The sequence below is a fragment of the Aquarana catesbeiana genome, linkage group LG07, assembly GCF_042186555.1.
Source record: "Aquarana catesbeiana isolate 2022-GZ linkage group LG07, ASM4218655v1, whole genome shotgun sequence".
NCBI classification, from domain to species: domain Eukaryota; kingdom Metazoa; phylum Chordata; class Amphibia; order Anura; family Ranidae; genus Aquarana; species Aquarana catesbeiana.
The window spans coordinates 218,411,348-218,428,661 of record NC_133330.1 but is presented as its reverse complement, the minus strand read 5'-3'; the positions used below and the strand labels follow the sequence as shown (position 1 = coordinate 218,428,661).

At 46.0% G+C, this 17,314-nt stretch overlaps 1 protein-coding gene across 2 annotated transcripts in view; it reads right to left on the bottom strand.

Annotated features, from left to right (window-relative positions):
• Nucleotides 1-17,314, bottom strand: part of SASS6 (SAS-6 centriolar assembly protein) — a 139,557-nt gene that overhangs the window by 116,257 nt on the left and 5,986 nt on the right. For both annotated transcript variants that reach the window (XM_073593047.1, XM_073593049.1), the window contains one exon: nucleotides 937-997. In XM_073593047.1, the coding sequence (XP_073449148.1) occupies nucleotides 937-997 (61 nt within the window). The remainder of the gene's footprint in view (nucleotides 1-936; nucleotides 998-17,314) is intronic.

Below are 17,314 nucleotides of genomic sequence, written 5' to 3'. Positions count from 1 at the left end.
GTTAACAAGATCCTGAGTAAGGATGGGCTCGGGCGTGTTCGTACACTCCATGTGCAGAGCCCACCAGGAAATCGGCACGGCGCTGTGCTAATAACAGGCAATGAGACATTTTCCTGATGTGCGGCTGCAGAGATTGGGAAATGTCTCACTGCCTGTGATTAGCACAGCGCCGTGCCAACTTCCTGGCAGTCTCTGCAAGTGGAGTGTGCGAACACGCCCGAGCCCATCCTTAATCCTGAGTATCAACATCATTAACTTATTATGTCCATGTGGAAATGGCCTAAACATTATCTAAAGTTTGGCTTTAATTTCTCCATTTGAAATCACATGTCTATAAAATAAAAACTCTGCAGTGATTTTACTGCAGAACAAACAGCGCCGTCACCTGGCTATAAGAAACAGAAAATCAACAGCTCTACCAGAGGGATATAAGAAAAATTGCTGCGTTAATGCCAATAACAGATCAACATATGTGTTATTTTTGGTATTTTCCAGTATTTTCCATAACCTCAGTTATGAAGAACCTCTACTTGACTACATGATCGAATAACATTAGGAACACTAGGTCCAAAAGGCCCACTCCATGCACCAGACCAAAAAATATCCTCCCAGTGTACCCCCCCAACACTACTCAAGTCTAGGGGTGGAGGAAGAAGATGTAATACCTTATTCCTTTCTGTGGCAGGCTTCCTCCACCCAACCCCTGAAGCCTCTTCAGCTGGCAGTTGTAGTGTGACACCATCATATAAGATGCACTCATACCTACCTACATTAGAGCAATTGCATGAAGACTGTTGAGATGTTATACTAATGAGACAATTGAACCAGACATACAAAAAAAAAAATCAATGGTTAAATCCACTTTTTTTTCCCCTAGTAGAGCAAATATCAGCCTTCTTCAAGTAAACATCAGATCACAGATAAAAGTATACACACCTTTTTATGAACAGGTGTGGTAGCTACATGCAGCTCTATGCAGATACGGATCCTTTGTCGCCTGGAAGACATCAAGCAGCATCACGTTTAGAAAATTCACATCACTCTGCAGCAATGCTGTACATTTAGTGAAACAAAGCATCAGCAGGGGCTAAACATACTTAAAGTGATATTAAACCCAAAAGCAAAAATGTACTATAATACCGCATACCAATCCTTTGATCTAGTGACTTTTTTTTTTTTTGTTAGGATTTTTCCCTGTTAATCCGCCAAATAAAACTTCCTGTCTTACGATGTATCCACAATGGATGGATGAGCAACAGGCACCTTTGGACAGCAGCATTATCAATCTGGGGTGAGGGTACAAGAAGAATTAGAGGATAGAAGCGGGACTTTGCGTGAGGCATGTTAGTGGGTGTGCAAGGGTAAATGGTGTGATATGATGTCTAGGGTAAATCCTTTACATTATTGTATCTACAAAGGATTTGCAAGGTAATAATGGTAAAAAAGTTTAATGACATAAATCCTAAAACATAGTACAATCATGAATGAAAGCATCATAGGGCACAGTTGGACATATATAGACAGTATATTAAAAGGCGTAATTCAAAACACAATTTGTACAGTTACAAAAAGGAATACATTATACAGTAAGTTGATATTTGCATCCATAGTTCTTAACTCAACACGTTTCTTGGCTTACAACCAATCATCAGGAGTCCGATGCAATTTAACTGCATTTAAGACAATAAAACAACTATTAGTATACAGACAAATATGTAGAGAAAGGGTACACAAGAAATCTGAATGTCAATGGCACTCACAGGCAGTGCATTGGTCGGTAACAACCAATGCACTCAAGTGCAGCAGCGGTCTGGGTCTGCAAGGTCTCCCCCGGGGTTGAGGCAGAGAGCTCGCCCCAAAAACCCGTCGGCCATAGCCTCCATGTTGACCAAAGCACCCCAAGGAACGCCAGGTAGGGGCAAACTGCGAGGCCGCATAACAATGGAAGAGCTGTGGGGAAAAGTGAAAAAGAGATGAAGTGAACATAACCCGAGGTGTGAATAGGAAGGGTGGATATAATAGTGCCAGCTGAAAGCCAAAGGGTGGATAGGTATGTGTGTTATGGGAAGCCAAAGACTGATAGGGAATGTTGAAGATGTGAGTGAAATGAAGTGTGTGTGCAGCTGAGAGGGCAGTGCTCCTATCCATAAACCAGAATAGAGGTGTGAGGAATGGTTACCTGTGTTGTATGTGTGACGGGCAAAGCCAGATGCCCCATGGCCAAACATCAGAGTACCCGGCCAAAGGCCGCCGCTATATACCGTGGGCGTGCTCACGCCAACGTCATGTGAGGGCGTGAAGATGTCACAAGGGGGGAGGGAAGGCGAGCCACGATGTCCAATCGCGGCCGCCTCCCATCCCCGCAGCGCAAAAGCCCAGGGATGGAAAACCTCTACTGACTCCCGCAATACGGCAGCCCAAGGCGCCGCATGCGGGGCGTGGTAAACATGACGCTGATGCGCCAAGGTCAGGGCCCGCCCCCGTCGTGTATCAAGACGGGTGACGGGTCGTGAGCTGGGCGCATCGCAACCCCGGAAGATAGACCCGGTCAACACCAGCACCAAACTGCACCTCGGAAGCAGTAGCAATAGGGTGTGTGAGCTGTAATGAGAAATCAAAGATTAATTGGAAGAGAGACAATGAGAGGGAAAGGGAAGAAGAACGAAAAACAAAATCGCCTTGAATTTAATCAATATATGGCAAGAAAAATAACAAAATAAACAGTCATTCCTTGCACTGAATTTAATCAGTATGCAAAAAGTGTGAAATATAAACTTTAGCCCTGAATTGAATCAGTAAATCTCTTGACTAAAGAAAATCAATGTATTGCATGAAAGGTAACAAAATAAATAATCACTCTTTGCACTGAATTTAATCAGTATGCAAAAAAGTGTGAAATATAGGAACTTTAGCCCTGAATTGAATCAGTAAATCTCTTGACTAAAGAAAAATAACAAAAAAAGAATTTTTTTTTTTATATACGATAGGTATGCATGGAGTTGGATAAGCTATGATGATGAAAATCATATATAGCATTTAAAAAGAAATGGGAAAGCAAAAACACAAGCAAGATTACTTTTCGGGGCGAGCTCTCTGCCTCAACCCCGGGGGGGAGACTTTGCATACCCAGACCACTGCTGCACTTGAGTGCATTGGTTGTTACCGACCAATGCACTGCCTGTGAGTACCATTGACATTCAGATTTCTTGTGTACCCTTTCTTTACATATTTGTCTGTATACTAATAGTTGTTTTATTGTCTTAAATGCAGTTAAATTGCATCGGACTCCTAATGCTTGGTTGTAAGCCAAGAAACGCATTGAGTTAAGAACTATGGATGCAAATATCAACTTACTGTATAATGTATTCCTTTTTGTAACTGTACAAATTGTGTTTGAATTACGCCTTTTAATATACTGTCTATATATGTCCAACTGTGCCCCATGATGCTTTCATTCATGATTGTACTATGTTTTAGGATTTATGTCATTAAACTTTTTTACCATCACTACCTTGCAAATCCTTTGTAGATACAATAATGTAAACCCTAGACATCATATCACACCATTTACCCTTGCACACCCACTAACATGCCTCACGCAAAGTCCCGCTTCTATCCTCTAATTCTTCTTGTACCAATTGGGATGGAGGCATGTTGGTGCATTCCTTTAAAATTGTGTGGACAGGTCACAACCCCATTCTGGGGTGAGGGTAGTGTTAGACACAAAAGATTGGGATGGATTTAAATGAAAACTGTAATAAACCCTAAAAATAAAAAAGCTGAGTTAGACTTACCAGTAACTCCTTTTCTAAGAGTCTTCCAGGACAGCCCATGAGACCTAGGGCCCCTCCTACCAGGACAGGAAGCACGTTACCCTCCAGGCCCCATGTCAGTCTTATCAAGAACCGCAGGACGTCCCTGCAAAACATATGCATAATACACATAATTTCAGACAAAACCAGGTGGGAATCCGGCTGTCCTGGAAGACTCTCAGAAAAGGAGTTACCTGTAAGTCTAACTCAGCTTTTCTCCAAGCATCTTCCAGGACAGCCCATGAGACAATGAGCCAGAACTTACCAGTCTAGGGAGGGACAACTTCCTGAAGGACATTACGACCAAACGCCTGCTCCTGAGCAGATAGGAGATCCAGGCGATAATGTTTAATGAAGGTCAAATAACTGGGCCATGTGGTAGCCCTGCAAATTTTTTCCGGTAAGGCACCAGCCCTCTCAGCCCAAGACGTAGACAAGGCTCTTGTTGAGTGTGCAGTAACAAAAGGCAGAGGAACCAACCTAATTTTGTAAGTTTCAGAGATAGTTTGCTTTGTCCATCTAGCTAACGTGGCTTTAGATGCACTATTTCCCCTGTGTGTTCCTGAAAAGAGGACAAACAAGGCATCAGTTTTTCTAAAGGCCTTGGTGACCTCAAGATAAACGAGGAGTATCCTTCTCATGTCTAAAAAAACGAAACTTTCTTTCTTGGTCGCCCTGTGGCAAACTACAAAAGGTTGGCAGTACGATGTCCTGAGATCGGTGGAATGTACTGGCCACCTTAGGCAAAAAACCTGGATCAGTTCTTAAGACAACTCAATCCTCAAAAATCGTGAGAAAAGGTTCCCTCACTGATAGGGCCTGTAACTCACTTACCCTACGAGCTGAGGTAATAGCTACAAGAAAAATAGTTTTTACTAGAGCTGCACAATTAATCGTTAAAAAATCGTGATCTCGATTCACCTCCCCTGACGATCTCTCTTGCTGAGTTTGACGATTCTTTCATATAAACAAGTGGAGAGATTATCTGCTCACTCAGCTGTCAAAAGAAAACATCCAGGCATTCTGCCAAGTTTAGAACTTGAAACATTGTATCTAACTTCCTTCTTAGATCAAAGGGATAGAACTTCTCTGTGTAAACAAATAACCTGGGCAATCTGCCAAGCTTTAAACAACCTGTAAATGCAGGAAGTTTAACCACTTAAAGTCTAAATCTTTTTCTGACACTTCTTTCTTAAGTTAAAATCAATATTTTTTGCTAAAAAAAATTACTTGGAACCCCCAAACATTAGAGATAAAATATATATATATATATATATATATATATATATATATATATATATATATATATATATATATATATATATATATATATATATATATATATATATATATATATTATAATATGGAATAAAATGGCAATTGCTGCAATATTTTATGTCGCACTGTATTTGCCCAGCAGTCTTTCAAATGCAATTTTTTGGGAAAAAATACACTTCAATAAATAAAAAAAAAGAAACCGTAAAGTTAGCGCAATTTTTTTTGTTTTAATGTGAAAGATGATGTTACGCCGCGAGAATCGTGAGAGAATCGTGATCTATCCTCTAAGCAAAAAAATCGTGATTCTCATTTTAGCCAGAATCGTGCAGCTCTAGTTTTTACTGTAAGCAACTTAACTGAAATATCCTCTAGGGGCTCAAAAGGAAATTCAACCAGAGTTTGAAGTACCAGGGACAGGTCCTAAGTTGGACAACGTCTCAACACTACTGGCCTGGCCCTAGAAATTGATTTGAAAAATCTGGCTATAGTGCGTTTTTCCAGGAGAGAAAACTGGAGGAAAACACTGATAGCTGCCGCCTGTACCTTTAAGGTACTAACAGAAAGACCTTTGTCGACACCCTCTTGAAAAAATTCCAAAATTGAAGGAATAGCATGAGTTAATCTTTGATTTTCAGATAACCATGAGTTAAATCTTTTCCAAACCTTGGAATATATAGCTCTAGTGCAGGGGTCTTCAAACTATGGCCCTCCAGTTGTTCAGGAACTACAATTCTCATCATGCCTAGTCATGTCTGTGAATGTCAGAGTTTTACAATGCCTCATGGGATGTGTAGTTCTGCAACAGCTGGAAGGCTGTAGTTTGAAGATCCCTGCTCTAGTATCTGGTTTTCTTCAATTTGCCAGAGTCTTGACTACTTAGTCAGAGAACCCCTGGGCGCTCAGTATCTTTTCTTCAGATACCAAGCCGTCAAGCTTAAGGAAACCACCTGTGGGTGTGACACTGGACCCTGCGATTGTAAGTCTTCTCTTTTCGGAAGACTCAGCGGAGGCTCCGAGACCAGAGTCTGTAGCAGGGAAAACCATGGCCTCTTGGGCCAGAAAGGGGCGATTAGGATAAGATCTGTTTCTTCTAGAAGAAACTGCGGGAGGACTTCCGGAATAAGTCTGATCGGCGGAAAGGCGTAACAGAGGCCGAATGGCCATGGATTCGCCAGAGCATCGATCCCCAATGATCTGCTGGGTTCAGTGAAAAAAACCTCTCTGTCTTGCAGTTGTTCTGATTTGCGAACAGGTCTGCTTCGGGACATTCCCATCTGTTGGTGAGATCCTCAAAGACTTTGAGATGAAGGGAGCAATTGTCTCGATCTACCCGGTAGCGGCTGAGATAATCTGCCAGACAATTTTGTGTCCCCTTCAGGTGCACAGCTGTAATTGAAGCTAGATTCCCTTCTGTCCATGATAAATTCTCCTGGACAATAGATTGAAGTATCCGCCACCTCATGCCTCCCTGTTTGTTGAGGTACGCAACTGTCGAGATATTGTCGGATAGAATATGGAGATTGTGACCCTTGAACTCCATCTAAAATGACTGCAAGGCTCTCTGAACCGCTAGCAGCTCTCTCTGATTCGATGAAGCTCTTGCTTCCCTCGAGGACCATTCTCCTTGTGCCACTGCGTTGCTGAGGTTGGCTCCCCATCCCAAGGAACTTGCATCCGTAGTGATCCTTTGGGATAAAGGAATGGACCATGGGAGACCTCGTTAGGTGCAGGTTTTCCTCCACCACAAGCTTCTTTTTACCCTGGCAGGTAACAAGACCCCTGATTCCAGGGACCTTGCCCCTCCATCCCAGTCCCTTAATAGAGACAGCTGTAATGGACGTTGATGAAATCTTGCCTATGGCACTGCGGGAAAGCACGAGGTCATCAGACCCACTGCTCTCGAAACCTGTCTCAGCGAGACCGACTGATTGGTCTGTAAGGTTGACATTGTTTGCACCATTTTTGTGATCTTCTCCTGTGGGAGAAAAACTTTTTGGTCTACTGAGCAAAAGTCGTACCCCAGATATGTCACCTTCTGGGCCAGAATTAAGGAAGACTTCTCTTTGTTTATTTACCGGCCTAGAGACTGCTGGAGGTCTTGTACAGTCTGGAGATCCGCTAATAAACTTTTGGTATGACTCTGACACCACAAGGAGGTCGTCCAGGTAAGGGATATTAGTTATCGCCTTTAACCTTAGCGGAGCCAGCGCCTTCCCCAACACTTTTGTAAAAATGCGCGGGGCTGAGGACAGACCGAAGGGGAGGGCTTGAAATTGAAAGTGCTGAATCTCTGTTCCCATCTTTACTGCTAATCTCAAGAATCTTTGGAAGGCTGGATGGATAGGGATGTGCAGGTAAGCATCCCTCAAATCCAAAGTGGCCATGAAGCAGTTTGGGTAAAGCAGGTTTTTGATTGTGAATACTGTCTCCATCTGAAAGTGCTTGTATCTGATTGAACGGTTTAAAGACCGAAGGTTCAGGATAAGCCGATACTTTCCTGACGGCTTTCTGATGACAAATATATGGGGATAAAACCCCTTGCCCTGATCTGACCGGGGAATAGAGATCAAGACTTTTTGATCTAATAAGTCTCTAATTTGGAGACCCAGAGCCTTCGCTTTTTCCCGATCTTGGGAAGGGAAGGTGACCAATAACCGCTCTGGTGGTTGGCGAGAAAATTCCAGCCTGTACTCATTGATCACTAGGTCCAGGATGAAAGGACTTGAGGTGACTGCTGCCCATTGTGGGAGAAAAATTTCTAGGATATCTTCCAGGACGGCATAACCTGAGAGATGACTGGTCCACCTGACAGGGAACACAACCAACATACAAGGTTAAAAGGCCCCTCCCTTCCCCCTGCACCCCAGTTCTCCCAAAGTAATAGGTTATCCGGGTGACAGAGAGAAACTCTTCCCGTAGTACTTATATTAAAACATGGGTGGGAAGTAGGCCTGCCATCCTGGAAGATATCCTAGAAAAACAGTTATCGGTAAGTAACTGTCAATTTTCTCTAGTCATCTTCCAGGACGGCATAACCTGAGAGGATGGACAAGGAGTTCAAGGCCTACCTCAGGGCGGGACCAACACTTGTAGCACCTTTCTTCCAAATGTCAGATCCTGGGGCGACAGCAGTTCCACTCTATAGTGTTTCAAAAAGGTATCCTGCTTCGCCCAAGTGGCTGTGCGACAGACCTGTTCTATCGAGGCCCCAGCTCTCTCTGCCCAAGAGGCCGCCAAGGATCTTGTTGAGTGGGCCTTAAGGTTCCCTGGTACTGGGGAACCGGTCTGTTCATAGGCCAATGTTATTGTCTGCCTAATCCACCTAGCCACAGTAGATTTAGACGCCTGCCCTCCCTTTCTAGGGCCGCTAAATAAAACTAAAAGATGATTCGACTTTCTGTAGTCCTTTATCTAGATATGTCAATAAACATTTCCTGACATCTAATAAATTAAACTTCCTCTCCTTCTCATTCTTTGGATTATTACAGAAGGAGGGTAAAATGATCTCCTGAGATCTATTAAACTTAGATGCGACCTTGGGAAGATATAGTGGGTCCTAAGAACCACTCTATCCTCCAGAATCAACAGAAAAGGCTCCTTACCTGACAGGGCCTGTAGGTCGCTCACCCTTCTGGCTGTGGTTATGGCCAACAGAAACGCTAACTTAAGAGTCAAAAACTTAACTGAAATCTCTTGCGCTGGTTCGAAGGGCGCTTTCGTCAGCGCCTCCAAAACCAGAGATAAATTCCATGGAGGGAATACATTCACCCTGACAGGGGTTAACCTCTCCCTTGCCAGAAGAAATCTCTTAATCAGAGGCTCTAGTGCGAGCCTCTGATCCAAAAATACAGATAACGCTGCTATCTGTACTCTCAAGGTGTTTGGAGAAATCCCCTGATCAACCCCTGCTTGTAAAAATTCCAGTACCACTGGTACTGAAGGGTAAGACACCTCCTTATCACAGCACCACTGTGAGAAGCAATTCCAAACCTTGGAGTAGGTCCTCCTGGTGACCAGCTTCCTGCTGCCCAAGAGGGTCTCAATTACCCTATCAGAGCAACCCTTGCCCCTAAGGATCTCCTCCTCAAGAACCATGCCGTCAGTTTGAGGAATCCCGGGTCAGGATGTAGGACTGGCCCCAGTAGGAGAAGATCTCGTCTGGTTGGAAGACGGAGCGGAGGAGAAATTGACCACTTTTTCAGTGGCAAACCAGGTCCTTTTTGGCCACCATGGGGCTACAAGGATTAGTCCGCAATCTGAGCGGGCCAATTTTTTTTTAAGAACCGTGGTATTAAGACTAGTGGGGGAAAGGCGTATGCTAGACAGAAGTCCCAGTCCTGAGACAGAGCGTCCACTCCCTGGGATCCCCCTTCTCTGTTGAGAGAGAAAAAACAATCCACTTTTTTGTTCCCTCTGTGGGCAAAAACATCTATATCCGGAATCCCGAACTTCTGACTTATCTGGAGAAATACCTCCTGATTTAACTCCCATTCCCCTTGGAGGATGGGTTGCCGGCTTAAGAAGTCTGCCACCACATTGGCGGTTCCTCTTATGTGAACTGCCGATATGGACTGAAGATTCTCTTCGGCCCAGTTTAAGATGTTCAGGACTAGACTCAGTAGCTTCCTGGATCTGGTGCTCCCCTGACCGTTGTCACATTGTCTGACAGGACTTGGATCTCTAAGCCCTGAATCCTGTCTCCAAAGGATACTAACGCCTGGCCCACCGCCAGGAGTTCCCTGTGGTTGGAGGATGCCCCTGCCTGAGAAGGCGTCCAGGCTCCCTGTGCCTGGATGTCCCCCAGGTGAGCGCCCCAACCCCAGGCGCTTGCATCGGTAGTGATTCTTGTGGGATTCCACTGGTCCCACGGTAGACCCAACCTGAGCTTGTCCTGATCCAGCCACCAATCTAGGGAGGTCCTTACTCTTGTTGGACTAGACACCCTTGCATCCAATGACTCTCTCCTTTTGTCCCAGGAGGACAAAAAGGAAGAACTGCAGCTCCCTGGAGTGGAGCTGAGCCCAAGGAACCGCTGGAATACACGAGGTCATTAGACCTAGAACCCTCATGATATGCCTGCGAGAGCACTCCCTGGCTTCTTTTAAAGATGATACTGCTGTAACCACCTTTAACCGTTTTTTCTCTGGAAGAAACAGTTTCTGAGCCTCTGTATCCACCAGATATCCCAGGAACACATTTATTTGGGACGGTGCCAGAAAAGATTTCTCTGTTTACTATCCAGCCCAAGGACTCCAGAGTGAAAAACACTCTGCCTACGTCTACTTCCACCTGCTCTAGGGATTGCCGTATACCAAAAGGTCGTCTAGGTAGGGTATAAGGGACACCCCCTGTAGGTGTAGGTAAGCTACAACCTCCGCCAGGACCTTTGTGAAGATCCTTGGGCTTGCAGCTAATCCAAAGGGAAGAGCTCGGAATTGCCAACGTTGAATCCCTTCGCTCGTAAGGACTGCGAATCTCAGCAGGGACTGGTGTTCCCTGGTGATCGGGATATGAAGGTAAGCATCCCTCAGATCTATCGTGGCTAAGAACGCACCCCTTAATAGATGCCTGCACACCATGTATATACTCTCCATCCGGAAGCTCTTTTGTCGCAAAAACCTGTTCAACGTCCTGAGATTTAATATCAAGCGACATTTCCCTGACGGTTTTTGAACGACAAATACATGGGAGTAAAACCCTTGGTAAAGCTCTTCCGGTGGAATGGGGATGATCACCTCCTGGAATGCCAATCCCTGCAAGCTGTCCAACAGCCCTACAGCTTTTGAAGTTTCCTTGGGGAGACGGGTCAGAAAAAAGTTTTGAGGGGGAGGGGAGAGAAGTTCCAGACGATATCCCTCTGTTACAATCTGCAAGATATAGGGGCTTTCGGAGATCCTCTTCCACTGAGGGACAAAGTGGGACAATCTCCCCCCTACGCTGATGCTGGCGTCACTTAGACTGCTTGGTGGCGTCTTTAGGTCCAGAAAAGAGCAGACGACCTTTTTGTGCGTTCTTTTCCTTTCCCCACCTCCTATTCGCATCCTTTTTTCCTTTGAATTGAACCTGGTTAGAGGAGGGACGAATAAACTTCCTGCCCCTTTCTCCTTTAGCTTTAACCGGGAACCTTTTTTCCCTTTTCTGCTGACCTTGACAGCATCTGATCTAGGCCAGGTCCAAAGAGTTGTGAACCTTCAAAGGGCAAACCACATAGCCTTGATCTAGACATATAGTCCCCTTCCCATGATTTGACCCAGACTGCCCTTCTTGCGGAGTTAAGGAGGGCCGCAGATTTGGCTGTGTTCCTGACAGACTCCACAGCCGCATCTGCCAAATATGCCACAGCCTTACCTATTATTTCTAACGAGTCTGTGATTTAGAAACATGGTTGGAAAGTCTGCCTAACCATGCGTCCATGTTTCTTGCCACGCATGCTGACGCCAAAGCAGGAGCCATGGCAGCCGCATTGGAATCCCATGCTCTGCGCAAAAGCGCATCCGCCCTTCTGTCCATTTGGTCTTTTAGGTTCCCTGAATCCTCAAAAGACAAGTCAGATTTTTTTTTGAAACCTGCGACAGAGCTGCGTCTAACTTAGGGGTTTTAAAGAATTTCTGCTCTTCTTCCTCCCCAAAAGGAAACCTTCTCTTCCAAGTTGAGTCTAAGAACCTTTCTTTCCGGTTCTTTCCACTCTCTTAAAATCACCTCCTTTAGGGCCTGATGAACTGGGAACACCCTGGACTGAGGCTTTCCCAAACCCCTGTACATCTTGTCCCGGGCCGACGCCTGAACCGGAGGTTCTGGGATATCCTCAGAGACTTAGATCGCCCTAAGTAACTGCCTCATGTCTTCCACGGGAAAGAGATGGCTACTAGCTCTAGGACTGTTACTATCCTGGCTGTCAGCGTCTGTGTCTACACCTTCCTCTAATGAGTCCTCCTCTGACTCCTCTGGGTCCTCAAACTCCTCAACTCCCGAAGTGACAGAGGAAGGGGCTTTTTGCGAGGTTTTCTGACCCCTATCTGAAAAACATTCCTGAGAGAAAGTGCCTTCTCTAGAGGACAGGATTTCTCTATCATCCGCCTTAGGTGCTATAGCTGTCTTAATAGACTGGAGGGTAGAAAGCATCTCCGACTATACCGCAAGGAAGTCCCTCATAACCTGTGAGGTTTCCTTACTAGACAGTTTCTGTATGCACCTATAGCAAAAAGGTTTCACATGGTCCTGTGGGAGCTTATCATTACAGTTCCCACATCTTTTTGACCTGGGAGAAGGGGGATTTTTGCCCTTGATCTTGTGAGCCCCCTGAGCAGAGCTTCCAGGATCTAGGGAGACAAAAAAGACAAAGTCCAAACTTTAACCAGTTTCCTAAGACTTTCTGTGTGTCTCTATCTCCCCCCCCCCCCCCATGGTGTAGGTAAGACCCCTCTTACTTCACCACATTCAAAACGGAAGAGGAATCACCACCACTGGCCTCTTCCTGGGCTAAGGGTGCAGCTGTTACCTCCTCTACATCCATATCTACTGCTTTGCAAGGTTTTCCGACCCCAAGAGAGGAGTATCGTGAGGCCTCCTGCTTTTCCCTGGAGCTCTGAGTGTCTATTTCCTATACACCGATGATCTGCGCCATTTTGTTGGAGAGCCGCTGTCTGAGGGAGGATTTTGGCCTCTAGTGTCCGAATCCGCCATTTTGGCATAGGTCGGAAGTCACAGCGCCCGGAACCGGAAACGCCGCCATCTTACTCCACCCTGGGATGCTTGCTCCATACACAGGAGCTTCAGCATTCCCTATGAAGTCCAGGACCTCCACCAGCCCTACAAGGCACCTAGGTACCGACCTGGCTGGCGTCCTCTACCCCCTCTGCGGCCTAGACACCAGCCTGAGCCCCAGTTCCTTCATCACCTCCGTACCTGACTGGGTGGAAGGAAAAAGCATGAGGTATGTGCTCACAGGAGTTCCGGGATACCCCTCTGTACCCAGGAGGCTCCTTGCCGGGGAAGACTCTCTCCCCCGGCCATTGGGGGACCCCCTGAGAAGGACAGGGCCATGGCTGGACCCGCCAACCTCCCCGGCTTTGGCGTCCAGCCCTCAGGGGGGGACCATCCGCTACCAGCTTCAGGTCTGAGAAAAAACAACAAACGTTTCGCTGCCGGGAAACACAATCAAGAACTGAGGTGCAGGGGGAAGGGAGGGGCCTTTTAACCTTGTATGTTGATTGTGTTTCCTGTCAGGTGGACCAGTCATCTCTCAGGTTATGCCGTCCTGGAAGATGACTAGAGAAAGTTCCTTAATCTTCCTCCCACTGGGGGACACGAGTCACTGTGGCTTGGCGGGTTGTTGAGGCAGATTAAACAAGACATAATGATAAACATAAAACCAAGCGCTGAAATGGATAAATCGTGATTTAAACAAATTTAGTGGATATGAATTGATACCAGTAAAATGCGATTATAAGGTAAATTATTCAGCGGAGATAGATTAGTCCAGGAAATAAGTATGATTAGCCCAGCAGTTCATGCCTTATTACAATAAGGCGATTTAATTTTTGTGGTAATTGTTGTTCATGATTTTAACTACATCCAGCTTCAGTCACAATAGTGTTGGTAGTTTGGTTCTCAACACCGGATGATTTATGAAAAACAAACAAAGAAATAGATCATTCCGTGATGAACTAGATGAAAGTACACAAGCAAACAGCTCAGTGATACACTCACGTGCGCCCGGTTTGATTAAGGCATACAGGCATGCAGATCGCAGTCAGCTGTTGTGGACGAGGCTTATCGAAAAAGCCGCTGCTGCTCAGCTTGATGTGTCATACAGCAGTGAACGTCCCAGGCTCCTCCCTTGCGTTGCGTCACTGACACGTGACTTTCTCAAGGATCAAACAAGGATTAAGCAAGACGCCCCCTCTACCTCTGTTCCCTGTCCAATGTTTTTTGGGCCTATTGTCCTTTTCTCTAGGACCTTGCTGTCTACTTTGGCCACGAAAAAAACTTTCTGGCTGTCAGGTTTTTCTTTTTCTCTGGAAAAGCCTTTTTCCTATTGGCTGTGCGTTCCAGCACCTCCTGCAGTCCTGGGCCAAAAAGATGATCACCTGTTAAGGGAAGCCCACATAGGCACAACTTTGAGGCGGCATCTGACCAGGTTTTAAGCCATAGGTTTCTTCTGGCCAAATTCACTAAGGCCGAAGTCCTGGCTGACATTATTACTGATTCTGTGGAAGAATCAGCTAAAAACCCCACTGCACGAAAAAGGAGAGGGAAAGACTTCAAAATCTGCTCTCTAGAGGTACCTGTCAACAAATGTGTTTGTATTTGTGTCAACCATACTTCCAAATTTCTGGCTACACATGTGGAAGCCAGAGCTGGTTTAAGATTTCCAACAGCTGAATCCCAAGCTCTGTGGAGAAGGATATCCCCCCTTATGTCCATCGGGTCCTTAAGCGTGCCCATATCGTCAAACGCTTGGTTCAATTTTTGTGAAACCTTTGAAAGAGGTGCGTCCAACTTAGGATTTTTGTTCCACGGCTGCGCTGTGTCCTCATCGAATGGAAACCTTTTTAGGTTACCAGAAAAGAAAGGTTTTCTCTCTGGATTTTCCCACTCCAGTTTGATAGTATCAGGAAGGGAACTATGCACTGGAAAAACTCTAGACTTTTTATTATGCAAACCCTTGTACATAAGATCATGTTTGGATAATTGTACCTCCTCCTCTTCCAACTCAAGTGTTGTATAGATAGCCTTTAATAAGTCATCAACATCTTCTAAAGATAACTTAAACCTTGAGCCCCTTGTGGATTCTCTATCCCTGGGCCCTATATCTGACCCTGAATCTTCCAGAGAAGATCGGGTAGATCTGGCTTTAGCCTCAGAGTCTTCACTCTCCGCCTGCTGTGGAGTGCTACTGACTGAAGCCCTAATTGGAGATGGACCCTACAGGTGCGGCAAACTGCTTTGCTCCATGAGGAGCTCAATTTGTTTGCGTAAACCGCACATTTCCTTTTTGGTGGCTGCGCTTGGGCCTTGTCCTGGGTCTTGGTCTGCAAGACAAAATAAATGACCCACAATGTAACTATAAGCCACCCATCACTCCGTAACACCTCGTGCAGGAGGGAGGAAATGTGTCCCCTTACACCCAATTCTACAGAGGGGGGAGGGGGAGGTAACACTCACAAGGATCGCAAGAGGGTGACAAAACACTCCAGGCTTATCTGTGAGGTGCTGGTGTTGGGGACCGCATCCACTGCCTGTGCAGGTACTGCAGAAGTATCCATCCTGCCCCTCTAGTCGTCCACAGCCTCGCTGCTTCTCACCATAAAACACCAGCAGCCAACGTCCCCTGTTTGCCCTGTTTATGGAGACCGGAACCAGCGTCTCCGGCGCCAGATGATGTCTTTTCCCCAAGTGCCCCTTGCTGGGTACTTCCTGCGGGAAGGCTTGGAGAGCAGTATCTCCGCCCCCTCAAGCGCCGCAGCTTCCTCTTTCCCCTGCACATACAAGCCACGCTGCCAGCGGGGAAAGGATACCCCCATGCTCTACCTCAGCGTGAGCCTTTGTGCTATGCACCCCGTTTGGGACCCGACATCACCCTGGTCCTGGCCCTCTCCAGGCACTAAGAACAGGGGACAGCAGCACAGCCAACTTCCCTGGAAAAAGGTTAGTGACGTACCCCAAACAGCTATTTAGAGCCCCTGCTCATGAGACCTAGGGGACCAGGTTCCAGGAACATGTTACCTCCCATCCAGAGGAAACACCAATAACTGACATTGGGCCTGGAGGAATGCCCTTTTATCTGGTGGGGGTAAAGTGTTTCCTGTCCTGGTAGGAGGAGCCCTAGGTCTCATGGGCTGTCCTGGAAGACGCTTGGAGAAATGCGATATATTACAGCTTACCAATCCTTAGCTGTTGTGGCCACAGTGGATTCAGCCAGTAACACATTTCCTGTGTCTGCATTCTGGATGAAGATGTAATGCAGACACCTTTGGATAGCAGCATTGTTAGTCTGGGAAGAGGAGGGTGTTATATTAGCAGATTTGGATGGGCTTGACTAACAAATTGGAGTTGAACTCCAGCTAACAACTTTATAAGCAGTTAAAGCATGATTTTTTTGCTGTAGCCTGGGTCCACAGCGCTCTTGCCCACCGCCATATGGACCAGGCTGTCAATAACACACACACACAGACAGTACTGCAGCTGTTCTCCCTGTCCATGAAAGAGCTAGAGAGAGAAAGCAAGATGTTTTTTAGGGCTGTGTTGAAGTCAGAGAACCCTGAACACCATCTGGGACAGCAGAGGACAGTGTAATTAGCTGCTGTGCAGACAAAGACTGCTGGGAGCCGCCTGGATTCATTGGGAATAAAGTCCCCAGAGACAGTTCTCTATCATGCTGTGGACTGGATGAGAGTAAAAGTCCCAGCAGTGCAGGATGCTGGGAGGAAGGGGAAAAAAAAAAAAAAAAAAAGGAGAATCCCTAGGCTTGGGGCAGTCATGTGAAGGACAGTTCGAGGTGACCATCTGAGTGGGCTGCTGTGTCGGAGAGAGAGACTCTGCTGTTTTGTCTAGGTCACAGCTGTGAAAGATGGCCACCACCAGGTCCTGAGCCGTCACTGACATCAGTTCCATAAAAGATTGTCACTTCCTGGTCCCAAGCCATCACCGACGTAAAAGCGGTTGTTAACCTCAAAAAAAAAAAAAAAAAAAAAGAAGAAGAAAGGTCCTGTTCCCTTAAGGCATATTCTACAGCAAGCGCTTCTGCTGTCATTTGCCCCCTGTATCACCTGTAATACCGGTCTGATCCTGCCTGGCTATGCCCTTCCCCCTGTACACTGACCACGATATATCAGGGCTGCTGAGCCCTAACACGTGTCAGTGTACCTGGCTCCATCAGTCGCAGCGCTGCTTTCTGTCTCCTGTGTCATCTCCATCTCCCCCTCTGGCTGTCTGCTTGTATCAGCACCCACCCCCCCGATGCTCTAATGTTTAACATTAAAAGCTCCCATCCCCTCTGTATTAGAATAATAAGTTCTCCTGTGTCTGTTATATCACAAAGCCTAAAAAAACAAAAAAAACAAAAAAAACAAAAAAAACAAATGCAGCCACCACATCTAAGAACAGGTAAGCTGCAATTTAATACATTTTTATTTTTGAATTTAGTACCACTTTAATGCTGAACTCCACATTTTTTAATCAATCACAACTAACTGCAACTTTTGCTGGACAGATTGGTCTGT